The 16,381-nt window shown below is 43.8% G+C and overlaps 1 protein-coding gene across 2 annotated transcripts in view; it reads right to left on the bottom strand.

The window, feature by feature from the left end:
* Positions 1 to 16,381, bottom strand: part of LOC137641558 (serine-rich adhesin for platelets-like) — a 100,926-nt gene that overhangs the window by 8,620 nt on the left and 75,925 nt on the right. For both annotated transcript variants that reach the window (XM_068374239.1, XM_068374238.1), the window contains 2 exons: positions 12,556 to 13,442; positions 11,866 to 12,105 (listed from right to left, as the gene is read on the bottom strand). In XM_068374239.1, the coding sequence (XP_068230340.1) occupies positions 11,908 to 12,105; positions 12,556 to 13,442 (1,085 nt within the window). In that variant the 3' untranslated portion in view covers positions 11,866 to 11,907. The remainder of the gene's footprint in view (positions 1 to 11,865; positions 12,106 to 12,555; positions 13,443 to 16,381) is intronic.

Here is a 16,381-nt window from a genome sequence, read left to right as displayed (position 1 = left end):
ATATTACGCGACCCCGCATCGGGTTCGCCATGCTGGCTGGCTACCTCCTCTCTCTCTCTCATTCTTGACGCTTTGCAATCGGTCTTCTATACTGATTGTTTCTCGTCCTGAACTTTCTGGGTATCCACGGTTCACACCCCGTGTTATGTTATGGTATTTATCTGTTATTACGATAACAGTTATTTTATGATATTACGATGTCTTTGTTCACTTAGGTTGGCATGCCTGGTCGCCTTCGGGCGTTACTAGTTTTACTTCGTTTTACGTTTTTCTCGTTCGTAGTAGCGGTCATTTTAGCGTATACGTTATTTTTCTAGTATTATCTAGTTCGTCGGGACTTTCGCGAGGCACTTCTTAATTTATGTTTTTTGTCGGCACCTCACCGACACCTTGTTATGTTGGCAGCCCTACCTAGCTCGGTCTCCCCCGCGCTGTTAGGCTTGGTCTTCCCCTGCCTCTCCGTTCATCCCTTCGTGCTATCTTACGTTTATTATTATCATTGTCCAGCATGCCTCCCTTTTTCATTTATTACCATATCAGTTATATTATTATTATTATTCATTATCTTAGTCTTTCCGTGTGATCTTTAGTTGTGGGTCTCAGTTCAGGTTGGTACGCCTGTTCTTCTGCCCCACTCGTTAGCCTCCTCCCCCCCGACACCCCCACTTCAGGGATGCCATCACTCGCTCTCATATTGAGGCTCGGAGTCAGCTTTTATATTTCATATCTTCTCTGGAGATATCGCCTTGCTCCGTCCCGGGCGGACCCTGATCGTGTGTGAGGCTTGTTATACATTATTGTTCAGTATTCCCCTACCCTTCCGTAGCTGTTTCTCCCCGCTGTTTTGTTTGGCCATCAGTAGGCGGGTGGGATCCGGCTCGGTCTGGGATTTTATGTTGTGTATATTCATATTTATACACATTTTATTCCTGCTACTCCCTTCCGGTCCCGCACCTCACGGACCCATTTGCAGATACCTCCATTTCCCCCTCCTCATATGGTGTTCCGCACTCCACGGACTCCACGTACCATTATTATTCCTTCGGGATCCCCGGACGTAGCCTTCGCCTTATTCCCATGTCGAGTTCGATTAATTCCTTGTGCCATCGACGGGTTTGACCCTCGACTCCCGTCCGCCTACACCGGTAGCTTTTCATGAGCCCTGGGCTCTCTCAGTTGTCTCCCCGGAGCCAGCGTGACCTTTTTCCACTAGGATTAATCTCATTATATATTCACACATATCTATATAATCCCCATTTCTCGATTTTCCCCTCCCCCAGGTATGATCACGATTACGGACTGACTTATTCTTATCTGTATTGCTCTACAGCTTAAGTTTATTATTTCCGCTACAGCGGTGTATTCTAAGCTCCCGGAGCCCCCGGGCTCCTCCAGCTTGCCTACGGGATACTCGTGTATCTTTTATTTTACAGGCAGTACGCTGTTCGATGACGGCATGCTCGGCGGTCCTTAGCCAACCCTGCGGCCACGTGTGTCGCTCAAATGCCCATTGTGCTGTACTGGTGGATGATCTCACTGTTTGGCATCCGGACAATTGTGTAGTATGCTACAAGCTGGTCTCCACCTTAACCTCTGAATCGGTAAGTGGAATTATTCTTAGCCGTTTTTTACAGACTTGGTAAGTGGAGTTACAATTTTCTGGGCTCGAACCTGTGCCGCCCAGTGAATAAGCTCCATTTAGCACTTATTCTTAGGTAATTTACTGCTAAATATACCAGAGAAAAAATGTAAAGGAGTGCTAGGTTAACTAGCTCGCTCACCTATTGGTGTCGGTATAAAATTGGGCGTATAATCCAGAGGTCCCGCACTATTCAGATTCATCCACGACAAAGACCCCAATAGAGGAGAGCCGTTCTACCTCACTCGGCACCACCAACTCTGCATCCGCTCAGAACCCAACTCCTTTTAGCACGCCTTTATGGTAACCCGCTTTTTGTTTGTGCTCTCGTGTTTTTGCGATTTTCCTTTGGATTATGGCTTCTTCATCGGTTTCCCAGGAGACACCGTCTAAGTTAAGTACCAAGCTATGTTTTGCTGTGTTTTGAGCAATCTAGATCGTTTAATATTTAAATTATAGGAGTTTATTCTCTTCGTTCATATCGATCTTGCTTGATTCCACTTACAGTTGGTACTCCTATTTGAGAGCTTTTAGTTTCACTCGCGGTGTTACTATGTGTATTATTTTTATTATTAATTAAATTTTATTTGTTATTTTGGATATTCATTATTTAGCGTTTAGAACCCTCGTGGTTCATTTTTAGGGCCGATATCAGTTACGTATCGTTATGGCTTGCCGACCTTCGTTACTAGGCGGCAATATTATTTTATAAGCCATCAGGTGTGTCTTTTGTGATTTATTTATTATGTTGCATGCCTTGCCCTAAATTTTTTATGTGTATATTTATATAATTTTTCAACGCTATCACTATTATAATGAATATTTGTGCTATTACTCCGTTGGATCTGTCTGGTTGGGGATCGTCAGTTGGTAGCCCTGCTGCTCCGTATCACGTGATCCTCCCCCACGCTCCCCCTCTCGCTAGGTGGGCGGCTAGGCTTCTCTCCCCCCCTCCCTAGGGGACCGTTGCCTTCCCTCCTTTTAGAGGGGGTAGCTCAGTGTTTATGGACTTTGTCCGCCGGGTGTCCCGGCGGGTCCGTCTCTGTCTAGACTGGTTGGCCACCGGTCAACAGAGTTGGATCCCGGTGCACCCTATTTTATATTCACTTATCACACTTTTTTATGTTATACGAAACCCTCCGGGTTCGGTTGGCGGTTCTTATCTACAGTTCCGCCCCCCTATTAATTTATAACAGTTCCTATGATTATATATGATTATATATGACAGATCACTATCCCGGAGTTCCTATATGAATTGGTTTATGGATATACTTTTATTTCCCGGCCCGAGGCTTAACCTCGCTCCGGGAAATCAGACACCATGTGTCTTAATTCTTTGTTGCATCCTTTTTATGCTCCCGGCTCGACCGGAATGGATAGCTATACTCTAGTCTTAAGTTAGACTTCCCTCGCCCAGAAATAGATTTTTCCTACGTCAAAATCCCTTAATTACAATTAATCAATTTTAATTGCATCATCTTATTTTGCTCCTCGCATGCCCTCTTCTAGGGCCTCGTGTTCGGAGGCTCCTGGTCCCCCCCTCTTTTCTCTTCGGCATGAAAATTCCTTACCTTCACTAATAGTCTGTTCTCTTTCAGAGCTCCGAGCCCGCTAAGACTTCGGCTCTAGCGACCCTCAAGGTCTGGATTGGCGGCTTCGCCCGGAATGTAAAGGCTAAGCAACCTTACATTTTATCTGAACAATGGTGTTCCCTCCTTTATCCGCACGCAAAAACATCAGCTGCGGTCCCCAAGGAGTTGGCGGACCCCATCATCGAAAACATTGAGTCCTTGCTTTTGGCCCCGGACCAAGAAGAGACAAGCGGGACGATAACGGAAGACGTCGCAACCCTTAATTTAGATGTAGAACCCATGGTTCTTGAGGAACCTGACACAGGTAGGGAGATAGGTGAGTCAGGTGGGTCCCGGGCTGAGATTCCTCTCCTCAGCCCGACTTTCTCTTCTACTTCAAACCAATCTTCTTATCAAGGTTTTCCGGGGACTTCCGGTGCTGATCTCCAGCTCCGGTCTGTGATCTCCAAGGTTAAAGCTCACCGCAGGCCTTTGCATAAGACCCAAAGTCAAAATCATCGAGGTCGTCCAAATCTTCCTCCACTAGAGTCCCCAAAGACTCCGTCGCCGTGGCCTCGACTTCTCAAGGACCGGTCTCCGGTTCGGCATCCGTTCCCCTCCGGCAGACCATTTAACTCGGCGGATTTCTCGGAGAAGCTGTTTTCTCGCTTCGAGACGATGTTGTCTTCACACACTCAGCAAGCCATCGTGACTCTGCAACAACAGCAAGAAAGGGTTGCAAATGTCGAGAACCTAGTCCAGGGACTCATGCGTCAGGGCTGCCACAACAACAGCAATATGCCATCCCCGACACCTCTAAGCTCCCACCGTTTAAAAACCCCTGGAGGTTAGCTCTACATGCCCCCCTATCGGACGGCATGTGTCCATTGAAGGTTTCGGAACTCGACCAATTGAAGACTTCGAGTTCTACCTGCCGGTCTGCAATTTCCCTTTCCCGGCTTCGCTCACTTGACTGATGAGGCTCTGATCCGCCTAGATAAAGTCCCTATGGAGACTGTGATCTTCCCCAAGGAACAGGCCCAGTCTGTTTTGGTCCGCGCCTTCAACGAGTGGGATTGTGTGAACACAATGCTCACACCCCATAAGAACTCGTATACAGTGAGCCCTCGCTACTTCGCGTTCGACCATCGCGGATTCACCACTTCGCGGATTTTTTTCATAACCCATGTATATACATATATCGCGGATTTTCCGGAAATTTCGAAATACCGCGATGTGACCGATGGTGCGAGATTGGAGAAAGTAAGGAAAATTGAATCATGATTGATTTTCAATATAAATGAAACTTTGAGGAGCAACAAAGATATCATTTGTTAGAGAGATAGAGAGAGGTTAAGGAATGGGAGGTAGTGAAAAGTAGCCCACAGAGAGAGAGAGAGAGAGAGAGAGAGAGAGAGAGAGAGAGGGGGGTTTAAATGTAATAAACAAAAAAATTTGATAGGTTATAACACATTGGTGCTTATGTAATATCAACTGTATACTGTAGACGGTTTGAATAAGTTAAGAAATGGTATAAACGATACTTTGTTTAGTGTATTCGTACGCTCTCAAGAGCGGAAGCTAGATGTCAGCTGATCTAATCACAGCCAAAAGTAAAACAAAAAGAAGTCAACAATACTCGATTTTTAAAACACACCCGAAATTAAAAACATAAGTACACGCTTTCTTATGTGCAATTAACTATTTAAAGAGTAGCAATTTTCTAGAATAAAATGATGTTTCCCAAAATATAGTGGCTTGCTGATGAAATCGGATGCCGTATTTTTAGCTATGATTGAAATGGATGTAGACTCGGCATAATTTTTTCATTTCATATTTAATTGACACTAAGAAAAACTAATTTTAGTTTCTTCATCTAAATGTAAGTATTGTATAACACGAAGAGAGAGAGAGAGAGAGAGAGAGAGAGAGAGAGAGAAGAGAGAGAGAGAGAGAGAGAGAAGAGAGAGAGAGAGAGAGAGAGAGAGAGAGAGAGAATGAATCAGCTGTTGTAATCAAATGGCGTGTTTTTGTTTCGTGAGAATTTCATCGCCACGACTATAACAACAACATACTGTACTGAACTTTACAGTATTATACAGACTACTGTAATATGATAAAGTAAAATATTTGTAATCTATTTCATATGAAATGGGTCTTTTTTTTTTTTGTTTGTTATAAATTTACATTTACGTATTTAAAATAACTCTCTCTCTCTCTCTCTCTCTCTCTCTCTCGCTCGCTCGCTCTCTCTCTCTCTCTCTCGCTCTCTCTCTCTCTCCTCGCTCTCTCTCTCTCTCTCTCTCGCTCCTCTCTCTCTCTCTCTCTCTCTCTCTCGCTCTCTCTCTCTCTCTCTCTCTCGCTCTCTCTCTCTCTCTCTCTCGCTCTCGCTCTCTCTCTCTCTCTCTCTCTCTCTCTCTCTCTCTCTCTCTCTCTCTCTCTCTCGTAAATTGTTTTCCTGCTTTGCTACGTATGTATGATTTTATATAGATATGGTAAATAATATTTGTAATAACATATTTTATAAAAGCTTTTACTGTAATATCATTATTTATCACTTTCATCATGCGCGTTAAATACCTTCGTTTGTTTACTGAGCGTACTTTATGACGCCGTCGTTTCAGGTGGCGTCATAAAGAAAAACATTTCATTTGGAAGTCCTAAGAAAAATTAAGTAAAACATTGGTAATAACAAAATCAACATACTGTACTGAATAATCAATATAATCGATGCAAAAACTAACCTACACACAGATGTGTAAATGCGTTTGTTTCTTCATTATGATCAGAGATAAACGTAAACAAAACATTGGTTGCCATTTTTTATCGTGCTTTTTGGCGTGTTTAGGAAACGCATGATATAAAGTCGCCTTTAATATTTGTGCCTGTTTTAGTTTAGGGTACTGTAGTACATGCATTAAGTGTTCTGTACATTAAAGGGTAGTTTGTTAACAGCACTACGTACAAGGGAAGGTTTTAAAAGTCTGAATATACATTTTAAATAAATAGGTAAATACTGTATGATGTCACTACTTCGCGGATTTTCACCTATCCCGGCCGGGTCTAGAACCTATCTACCGCGATAAACGAGGGTTCACTGTACTTTGTTTGTGATAGACGAGCATACCCCTACTCCATGCACAACCAAAATCATGGAGATAGCCTATCAAGCTTCCAAGGAAGAGAAGCCCTTACCTCAGCTTCGAGAAACGGAATTGACTTCCCTTCTCTTTCCTGGTGACCATGAGTGCTGGCGGAATGCCCCGTCTACCTTTACGGTAGGCAAACTGAGCCCGGACTGTGCCTTGACGCAGTTCAGTGAACGCCTCCCCAAGCAACCGGAGTCCCTAATCAAAATAAGAGTTTGAGACCCGGTGTAGGCTCAGTAGATCCATTAACTCTACTGCTCTATCGGAGATGACCTTTGCCACTTACGACGAGGAACCTATCTTTAAGGTCCTCACGAAGTCACTTCTGCACACTTTGTTGATTGATGCACATGACTTCCATAATGCCAGATTCCGTTGCCGACGACATGTATTGTCGGAGGCTACTATTCGGCACGAACCCAATAGGCTCATCAAAGCCCCGGTCTGGGGTCCGGACCTCTTCCCGGAGGATCTGGTTAACACTGTTCTCAGCCAGGCAGCTCGAGTTAACCAAAGCCTCAAGGTTAGGTGGGGCCTAGTCCCCAAAAGGAAATATGAACCTACTGGTACTCCAACTCGTGGCAGGAAGAGGTTGAGGCCTTTCCACTCCTCGCAGTACAGACAGCCTCTTCAAGTAGTGCAACCTGTCCCGGTTCAGTCTGTCCCTGTTTCACAGGGCTCCCAGCCTTCTACCGCTAAGGGCCAACCCCAACAGCAGTATGTGTTGGTCCCTCAGACACAAGTCACATCGACTTCGTTTGCTGCCTCCCCCGCCTTCAACCCCACTTACGAATCTCAGGGTTCTTTCCAAGGCTACCAGCGCCACAGGGGCTCCAGAGGTGCCTTTCGTAACCGAGGTGGTGGAAGGGGTTCCCACCGAGGCAAGGCTTTCCGCGGAGGGAGAGGCGGCAAATCATCATCAATCCATTGAGAAGTTGCAGGTAGGAGGGAGACTATACAAATTTCGGGACCATTGGAAGTTCAGCAATTGGGCTTCCAGCATAATTTCCAAAGGTCTGGGGTGGAGCTGGTTACAGGGACCCCCTCCACCAAACAGTTTCTACCAACTCCCGACAGAAGAGCTACGTTCATTTACAAAGGATCTGTTGCAAAAGAACGCAATCCAAAGCATGCATCGCTTAAAATTTCAAGGTCGCTTATTCAGCGTGCCAAAGAAAGGCTCAGAGAAATGAAGAGTAATCCTGGACCTGTCTCGTCTAAACTCCTTCATTCGTTGCGAAAAATTCCACATGCTTACCGTCTCGCAGGTGCGGACCCTACTTCCCCGTGGGGCCGTCACCACCTCCATAGATCTTACAGATGTCTACTATCACGTTCCAATAGCAAGGCATTTTCGCCCCTTTTTAGGCTTCAAGCTGGGCAAACAAGCCTATGCTTTCAAGGTGATGCCATTCGGGCTCAACATAGCGCCCAGAATCTTCACCAAACTAGCAGAGACGGTGATTCAGGAACTTCGAACCCAAGGGATTCAAATAGTGGCTTATCTCGACGATTGGCTGATCTGGTCGAACAACGTCCGGAACTGCCACATGGTGACGAACAGAGCCCTCTCCTTTCTTCGACGTTTAAGATTTCAGGTCAACCTCGAGAAATTCCGTCTGGTCCCGGAGACCAAGTTTCAGTGGCTGGGACTACAATGGGACATATATTCCCATACACTGTGCCTGCCAAAAGCCAAAAGGAAGGAAATAGCGAGGAACACGAAACAGTTTCTCAGGGACAAGTTGACATCCAGAAGAAACCAGGAAAGAATAGTAGGTTCCTTACAGTTCTCCTCCGTCACAGACATCGTCCTAAAATCCAAACTAAAGGACATAAACAGAGTGTGGCGCTCCAGAGCGACCAAGAAACGTCGAGACAGGCGAGCTCGCCTTCCCCCAATACTGAGGAAAAGTCTGCAGCCTTGGACGAAGGTCAAGAACCTTTCCAAGTCAGTTCCCTTGCAATATCCTGCCCTGGGTCTCGTCGTTCATACAGACGCCTCCCTAACAGGGTGGGGAGGTTACTCTCAACACAAGAAAGTCCAAGGGTTATGGTCTCCGATATTTCAACAAATGCACATAAATGTCCTAGAGGCCATGGCAGTCTTGCTTACCCTAAAACGTTTCAGCCCAGCCAGGAATCTCCATATCAGACTGGTCCTCGACAGCGCAATCATAGTCCACTGCATCAACAGGGGAGGCTCCAGGTCAGCCCACATAAACCATGTTATGTTGGTGATTTTCTCCATGGCAACATCATACAAGTGGCATCTATCAGCAGTCCACCTGGCGGGGGTCCGGAATGTAGTGGCGGACGCACTTTCCCGGACGACCCCGTTGGAGTCGGAGTGGTCACTGGACAATCGATCCTTCCAATGGATCTTATCTCAGGTCCAGGTGGATCTGTTTGCGACGGAATCCAATCGCAAACTAGAATGTTACGTAGCCCCCAACCTGGACCCTCAGGCTTATGCCATGGACGCTATGTCACTAGACTGGAACATTTGGAAGACGATTTATCTGTTTCTTCCGATAAATCTCCTGCTGAAAGTACTGCACAAGCTCAGATCTTTCAAGGGCCAAGTGGCTCTGATAGCCCCCAACTGGCCCAAAAGCAACTGGTTCCCCTTGTTACTAGAGCTAGGCCTCCGCCCCCGGCGGATACCCAATCCTGTTCTAACACAAGTAGTACAAACGCGCAATGTGTTAGCTTCCTCAGGGATTCTGAATGCCCTAACTTTATGGACTTCATGAAGTTCGCAGCTCAAAAGGGTGCAAACATCGACCCTCTGAATACCCTATTCCTGGAATCAGACAAAAGAGAATCCACCCTCCGTCAATATGACTCAGTCGTCAAAAAACTGGCAAAGTTTTTGAAAGACTCACAAGTTGAGAAAATGACGATGAACCTAACTGTGACATTCTTTAGAACTCTCTTTGAATCGGGCCTAGCAGCCAACACGATTACTACGATCAAATCAGCCTTGAAAAAGATCTTCCATGTCGGTTTTGACATTGACCTGACGGATTCATACTTCTCTTCCATTCCAAGAACTTGTGCCAGACTGAAACCATCAACTCGCCCTAGCGCAGTTTCTTGGTTCTTGAACGATGTCCTAAAGCTAGCCTCTGACACTTTGAATGAATCTTGTAACTATATGGCATTGTTAAGAAAGACACTTTTTCTTTTGAGCCTCGCCTCTGGCTCTAGAATCTCAGAATTGTTGGCCCTGTCTAGAGACCCAGGTCATATCGAGTTTCTCCCTTCAGGTGAGGTCCTTCTCTCCCCTAACAAAGTATTCCTGGCTAAAAATGAGGACCCCCAAAACAGGGCTGTCTCCCTGGAAGATTGTTCCACTTCCTCGGGATCCATCCCTGTGTCCAGTTACCACCCTGAAATCCTACTTAAGTAGAACTTCCACTACTTCCACAGGGCCCTTATTCATTAGAGAGAATGGAGGAACTATCACCCTTAAAGGAATTAGACAACAAATTCTTTATTTTATTAAACAAGCTAATCCTGAGTCATTCCCACATGTCCATAATATTCGAGCTGTGGCTACTTCAATTAACTTCTTTCATCATATGAAATTTGATGAGCTCACAAAATATACGGGTTGGAAGTCCCCTAAAGTTTTTAAACGCCACTACCTAAAACCTTTAGAAGCTCTTAAATTTGCAACAGTAGCAGCTGGGAATGTAGTTCCTCCTGAAGGCTCTGAGTCCTAATCACAACGTCTTGCTCTGTCCTCTTTCCCTCCTGCCTGGCTTTCTTATTGTTCCTACCTGGTTTGGTTTGTCCTTTGCCATACACCCTTATGGTGTATTATTTTTATTATACATTGATATATTCTACGAATTGTTTTGATTCATCTGTTCTTAATCCCTCGAGCTGATTTTATTTTAATTTTGATATTATGTATTTTATTATAATTGCAGTTCTGCTTGATTTATTATCATCCCTGTATGGGATTGTTTACCATGTATTTATTACTATTCATACCTTGTGGATTACTTACCTACGGGTTACCTTATTAATTGTTTTCAGTGGATTTTCTCCGCTCATAACCATGTTGATCACTTGCCTATGGGATTCCTATCCCTCCTGTTTTGTTATTAAATTTCACCATGTATTGCTATTTTTGTGTTATTCTCTCCCCAGGTAGTTAGCCATATTGGGTCCCTATTCTCCGGCACTATTTCACTGGGTGGCACAGGTCAGAGCCCAGAAAGGGGATTTTGACGTAAGAAAAATCTTTTTCTAGGCGAGAGACCTGTGCCGCCCAGTGAACCCACCCGTCCCTCCCTTCCGGGCCCCAATCTGGGGTGCTATAGGAGTGACGTCACTAGCGTGGGTGGGATCGTTCGTAGTAGCGATTGGAGTTAGGATGTTGAACGGCACCTCGCTGTTCGGGGATGTTGACAGGAGATATCTAAATGGTGCGAGACCTCTGGTTGTGATTTATCACGCCCCAGTATATTATACAGACACCTTATTAGGTGAGCGAGCTGGGTTCAACCTAGCATTCCTATACAATTTTTTCTCTGGTAAATTCATAGCAGTTATTACCTTAGAAATGATGTAAAAGGAGCATTTCACAGGGCGGCACAGGTCTCTTGCCCAGAAATTGATTTTTCCTACGTCAAAATCCCTTTTTTTGCTTCGCTTCAAAATCCGTTGTTTGGGTGATATGGCCATGCCGCCCTGATGGACCCACCCTCCTTTCTAAAAAAAGGAGTATAAGTAACAAATCCCCACCCGAAACTATTCTATCTGTAGCTATCCATGCTTAATTGCAACAAGGAATGGGTTACGCCGTAGTAGTACGGTAAAGGGGATCCACCGGGTAACCTTGATGACGGCTCCCCTTCAATTTCGCCACTCTTCCCCCTCAGAGCGAAAACTCTATTCGGGGTGAAGATTGCCATGTGTCGTATCAAGAAATATGTCCCCTGATATTATGCGATATCCTTAAGAGTTATCTTAAGGATACTCGTGCCAGGAGTTAGAATTCTGGAGATCTGTGGTCAATTCTCTGGGAGTATCACTGTAGCCAAATATCCCTTAGAAAGCTGCCTAAAGGAGCCTTCCATCAGGATGACATGGCCATATTACCCAAAAATAGATTTTTTGCTTTGCTCAAAATCCATTTTCTTTGACCAGTAAGAGCTGCTCAATATTGTTTGGATGATTTCTAATGATTCTAGAATTTGTTTTGGATTCGTCTGTACTTCTTATGCCGTGAACCGTAATTGTCAAATCTTTCATTAGATTTGGATCAATCTTTTTAGCTTCGTGACCAAACAGTATCACTGAATGGCATTAGATTTTTAGACAGAGATCGTCTTGTAATTTCAATACCATAAAATAAATTAGGTACGTAACCTCAAATATCTGTACATGCAACTGAAAGGTCTACAAAACCAGAAGTATTTAAACCAAAAAATCCTATGATCTTTACTACCTATGTGAAAGGATGGTTAATCTGCTTGTTTTTACTAACCTTTCATTTTAGCCAATTATCATTAGTTTACATCATATTCCATCATTTCCATTTTGGAGGGGGCGGTCTAGGAGGTGGTTTCCTCTTTGATGAGAAAAGTGAAAGAGTACTACCAAAGGGTCGAGAGTCATTCCTCCAAGAAATCTCATTCAATGATGATGATGATCCAACTCGCGGGTACATCCCTTGCCTCTCAGGGTATACTGAGGTGGCAAGGGCAAATGACTCATTTGGTGATCCCTGAAAGTAGTAACTTTTGAAAAAGAATTCAGGATATGCATTACAAAAATATGGATGTTGCAAGATTGAAATTTATTAAAATCAACCATTGAAAAATATGGTCAAAACTTGTTGCATAAAAAACAACAAAAAGACTGAAGTTTAGTCTGAAAACTAAAAATTATAGATGATAAATCATTTTCACATGTATGAAGCAGGCTTGCACACATCCCAGGGAGCATTTAGAACACAGAATAATTCTATAAAGATATATACACTGAAATAAGCAAGCATAACAAGCATCTTACTACACAGGTAATAAATAATTGGCAATACTGTATTAACATATATGACGTATATACTGTTCAGTATAATGAGAACTGATATAAAAGGATAAAAGGAAAACGTGTTAACATTGACGGATGAATCAGTTAGCAATTCATAAAGACAAAAATAAAGATTAATAATTACATATCCAGGTGGAAGAGGAGCAGGTCGTTTCTTTTTCCTTTTAATAAATTGCTCTGCATTTGGCATAGATAACTGTGAAGCTTCTTTCTCTAGTGTTACAGACTTTGTGGCCTTTGACTGCTGTTCATGTAATGAGGATACTCTTAAAAAGGGACCTGCCATAACACTACTCTCCTCATCCTCATCTTCCTCATCAAAAGGGTTTAGAGAGACTGGTTTAACAGGTCGTCTGTTGCAAGGTAAAGTTTCAGTTCTCATCTGATATGGAGAGGAAACTAATGTATGCATCATCTGACCAGGTTTATTTCTGTAGCAATGGCTGAAAGGAGATTTTTCATAATTTTCTTCGCCCTCATCATCGTCTTCGTCAAATGGATTATATCCAGGACGTGGTAATGAGTTCTTTGTATGAGGGATGGCCTCCAAAGTTGAATCCTGTTCTTGTTTTTCATCATCATCATCACTATCAAATGGGTTAAGGGAAACCTTTTTATCTGTTTTTTTTAATAAAGTATCAACCTTTCCCATATCAGAGATAGGTTCTGGTTCTTCATCCTCTTCACTGTCAAATGGATTAAGCGAAGTTTTCATTTTCAAGACAGGTTCTATTTCCTCTTCCTCCTCACTGTCAAATGGATTGAGAGAAGCTTTCATAGAAGCCTTTGGGACTGGAAGTAGGTTCTGGCTTGTTTTCAAAGGGGCTCTTGCTTCTGCAGGAATTCTTTTATCACATAATTCATCTGTCCGAGAAGTAGAAACATCACTTGATGCCAAAGGTAATGGCACATTGTAGTTCGATGGTGCTGGAGGTCTGGGAGGAAATTTGCAAGCAAGAGTTTTGTAGTCTTGTTGGGTAGATGGGCCTTTAATGATGACTTTAACTGGACCTTTAAATAATGTGTAAACATTGGCAATTAGAATTGATTCATTTCTATATTTCATGTACAGTATAAATGTGTAAAAATAGTTGACTAAGGTCTATATCTATAAAATGGATAGCCTATTAAAAGTTACAATTGAAAGTTCACACACTTGAAAGTTACATACGAAATTTCCACTTACCATAAAAACACTTAATTTTTGTCATAATTTCATTGTCATGTTTACATAATGGTTAAAACTTGACACCATTGGAAAAAACTAAAAATTAAAACAAGTAATTTGTATTTTTGCTAGCTATACAAACTTGAGTCATTTAAAGGGGTTTACTTCATTGCTGTCTGGATTTGATCAGAAGGAAATTGTGTGATTCTGGTAACATTGTATGGTTGCAAGCCTCCCACCCATGACTGGTTGGAGTGGCTAGATCAGCGTGACTCGCATCACTTACACATGATCAAGACTTGAGGGGTGGGTGAGGTTGGACACTTAGATTAAATGAGTCAGGTTTGTATAGCTAGGAAAAATACAAATTACAAACAAAAAAAAACTTGTAGTTTGTTCCTACGCAAAATACAAATCATCGTCATATAAAGGGGAGTCTTCCTTAGGAGGGATGTATCAGTATCAGTGGAGGACAAGGTGCTTGCTAGACCATTGGCCCAAAGGATAATAATAGACAATCTTTACCAGATCATAAGAAAGGCAAGGCTAAATGTCAGTCTCATGAACAAAAGGTGACTGATTTGAGTCACACCCCTAATAAATTTGTGAAAATGTATAAACCATGTTTTTCAAAAATCACTATGTTAAAATTTTAAAAATAAAGTCACAGAGATATTCTCACCTGCATAAGTGGTCTTCTATGCTGATACTCCCAAGGAAGGGATGTTCGGAAGAGAAGAAGAAAGAAGTCATTCATTTAACTCTCATACACACTTATGCTGAGAATAACTGATGACTGTGACAATGAGTTAGCTGTTCTTGAAAGGCATAAGTCTCTAGACTGGGTACAAAGACGACCAAAGAGAAAATACCCTGTGGGTGCAGTCTTTCAAGTAATGTGTGGTGAAAATGGTTTGTCTCTTCCAAACACGAGCACTAGGGATTTGAGTAACTGAGTGGTTCTTGCAGAACACTGAGGATGCAGCAACACCATGTATGTCATGAGCTATGCGAGGGGCCTCAGTCAGCATTTCTTCTAATGACTTATAAGCTTTAAGTTCGACTTCATATAACCAGGATATGATATTTCTGGTTACTTCCTTCTTGTTTCGACTTGTGCCTTACCAACAAGTTAGAGATGGGCAGACATAGGGGAGCAGTTCTTTTAAGGTAATGATGAACTGCTTTTACAGAACAAAGCGACAGACTGTCCAGATCACCATTTACCTCCTTTATTGCTGAGATGGAGAAGAAATCAAAGCTACAGTATTATCCTTAATTGATGGATTTTTCAATATTAATCTTACCCGATGATCATGTAGCTGTCAACTCCGTTGCCCGACAGAAATCTACGGTCGGGATACGCCAGCGATCGCTATCCAGGTGGGGGTGTGCTCAACAGCGCCATCTGTGGTCAGGTACTCAAGTACTTCTTGTCAACAAGACCTCAATTTTTCCTCTGTCGTGCCGCCGGCAAGACCTACTTGGATACGCTGTTGATTTTGGAGTCTTTTGTTCACGATTTGGTGAAGTATTTGCTCTAAAGTTTAGCCTTCGCTGTTCAGGAAGCTTTATCCTTAGCTTAGCAAGCTTTTGGAATTAATTTGATTCATTGGTTAACGAACTTTGCTTAATTTTGGAATTCCCCCTTGACTACCTCTAAAATTCAAGATGTCTGACCATTCCCAAGTTCCTAAATACAGGCAGTGTAGTGTTAGGACTTGTACTAGGCATCTTCCGAAGGCCTCTATAGATCCTCACACCGTATGTTCCAATTGTAGGGGTAAATCCTGTCAATTGGAAGATCGATGTGGGGAATGTGCTGGGCTTTTGGAATTCGATTTTAACGAATTCCTCAGATATGCACGTAGGTTAGAGAAGGAGAGAGATAGGAGGAGTTCTTCTCGCTCTGTGGATTTTTCCTCTCCCCATGCCCCTCAACCTTTTCCTTCCCCTGTGGTGGTGACTCCCGAACCTGCTACGAGTGCTCAGCCTGCAATGGCTGATATGTTGCGTGCCATTCAGGCTCTCGGTGAGAAGGTGGAGTCGTTGGTTAGTGACCGCAATCAACTCTTGGCAGATGTCAGAGAGCTGAAAGCGAAGAGTGCAGTGGGAAGTGTTAGTGCTAGTGATGTGCATAGTGTCAGTGTCAGTGTTGCGCATGAGGGTACATCTGTGCGTGCCAGTCGTCCTCCCAGTCCGGGACCTCTTGCAAGCTCCCAAGCCCAGGGGAGAAGCAATGTCGAAGGACCAAAGGGTTCGGCAGGCCTTGATCGGCGCACGGATGTATCCTCAGTGGTTGCGGACGTATCTGTTAAGGATCGTCCCATCCACATACAGACGAATGAGCCCTTACATTCCTCGTCTGTGGAAGAAGTTTCCAGGAGGAAACGGTGGACCAAGGTCTCACGACCGCTCAAACGTAAGGTCCCTTCCGAGCTAGTCCAACGGCCCAGGTGTAGCCACTGGGTCAGTTCGGACTCGCCGCAGTCATCTGATGACTGCACACCTCCCAAAAGAGGTAGAGTGGTCCCTCAACAGGCCTCTGCTCCGTCTGTTGTTGCTCCAACCACAGTAGACCCTAAGTGGTCCATGCTGCAGACTATGCAGTCTCAGCTTGCGGCATTCATGCAGGAGTATCATGCCGAGAAGGTTAACACCTCTCCTGTTAACCTACAACCCGCAGAGGTTGTGCGCTCAGCAGATACTGCGGCTGCCTGCTCCCACACTGTGAGAGCTCCTCCACCGCTGCGCAGCCCTCCCTGCCAGACGCATGTTCTTG

Source organism: Palaemon carinicauda, chromosome 5 (genome assembly GCF_036898095.1).
Source record: "Palaemon carinicauda isolate YSFRI2023 chromosome 5, ASM3689809v2, whole genome shotgun sequence".
Lineage (NCBI taxonomy): Eukaryota > Metazoa > Arthropoda > Malacostraca > Decapoda > Palaemonidae > Palaemon > Palaemon carinicauda.
Note: the sequence above shows the minus strand (reverse complement) of the source record. Positions and strands in the feature narration are given on the sequence as shown.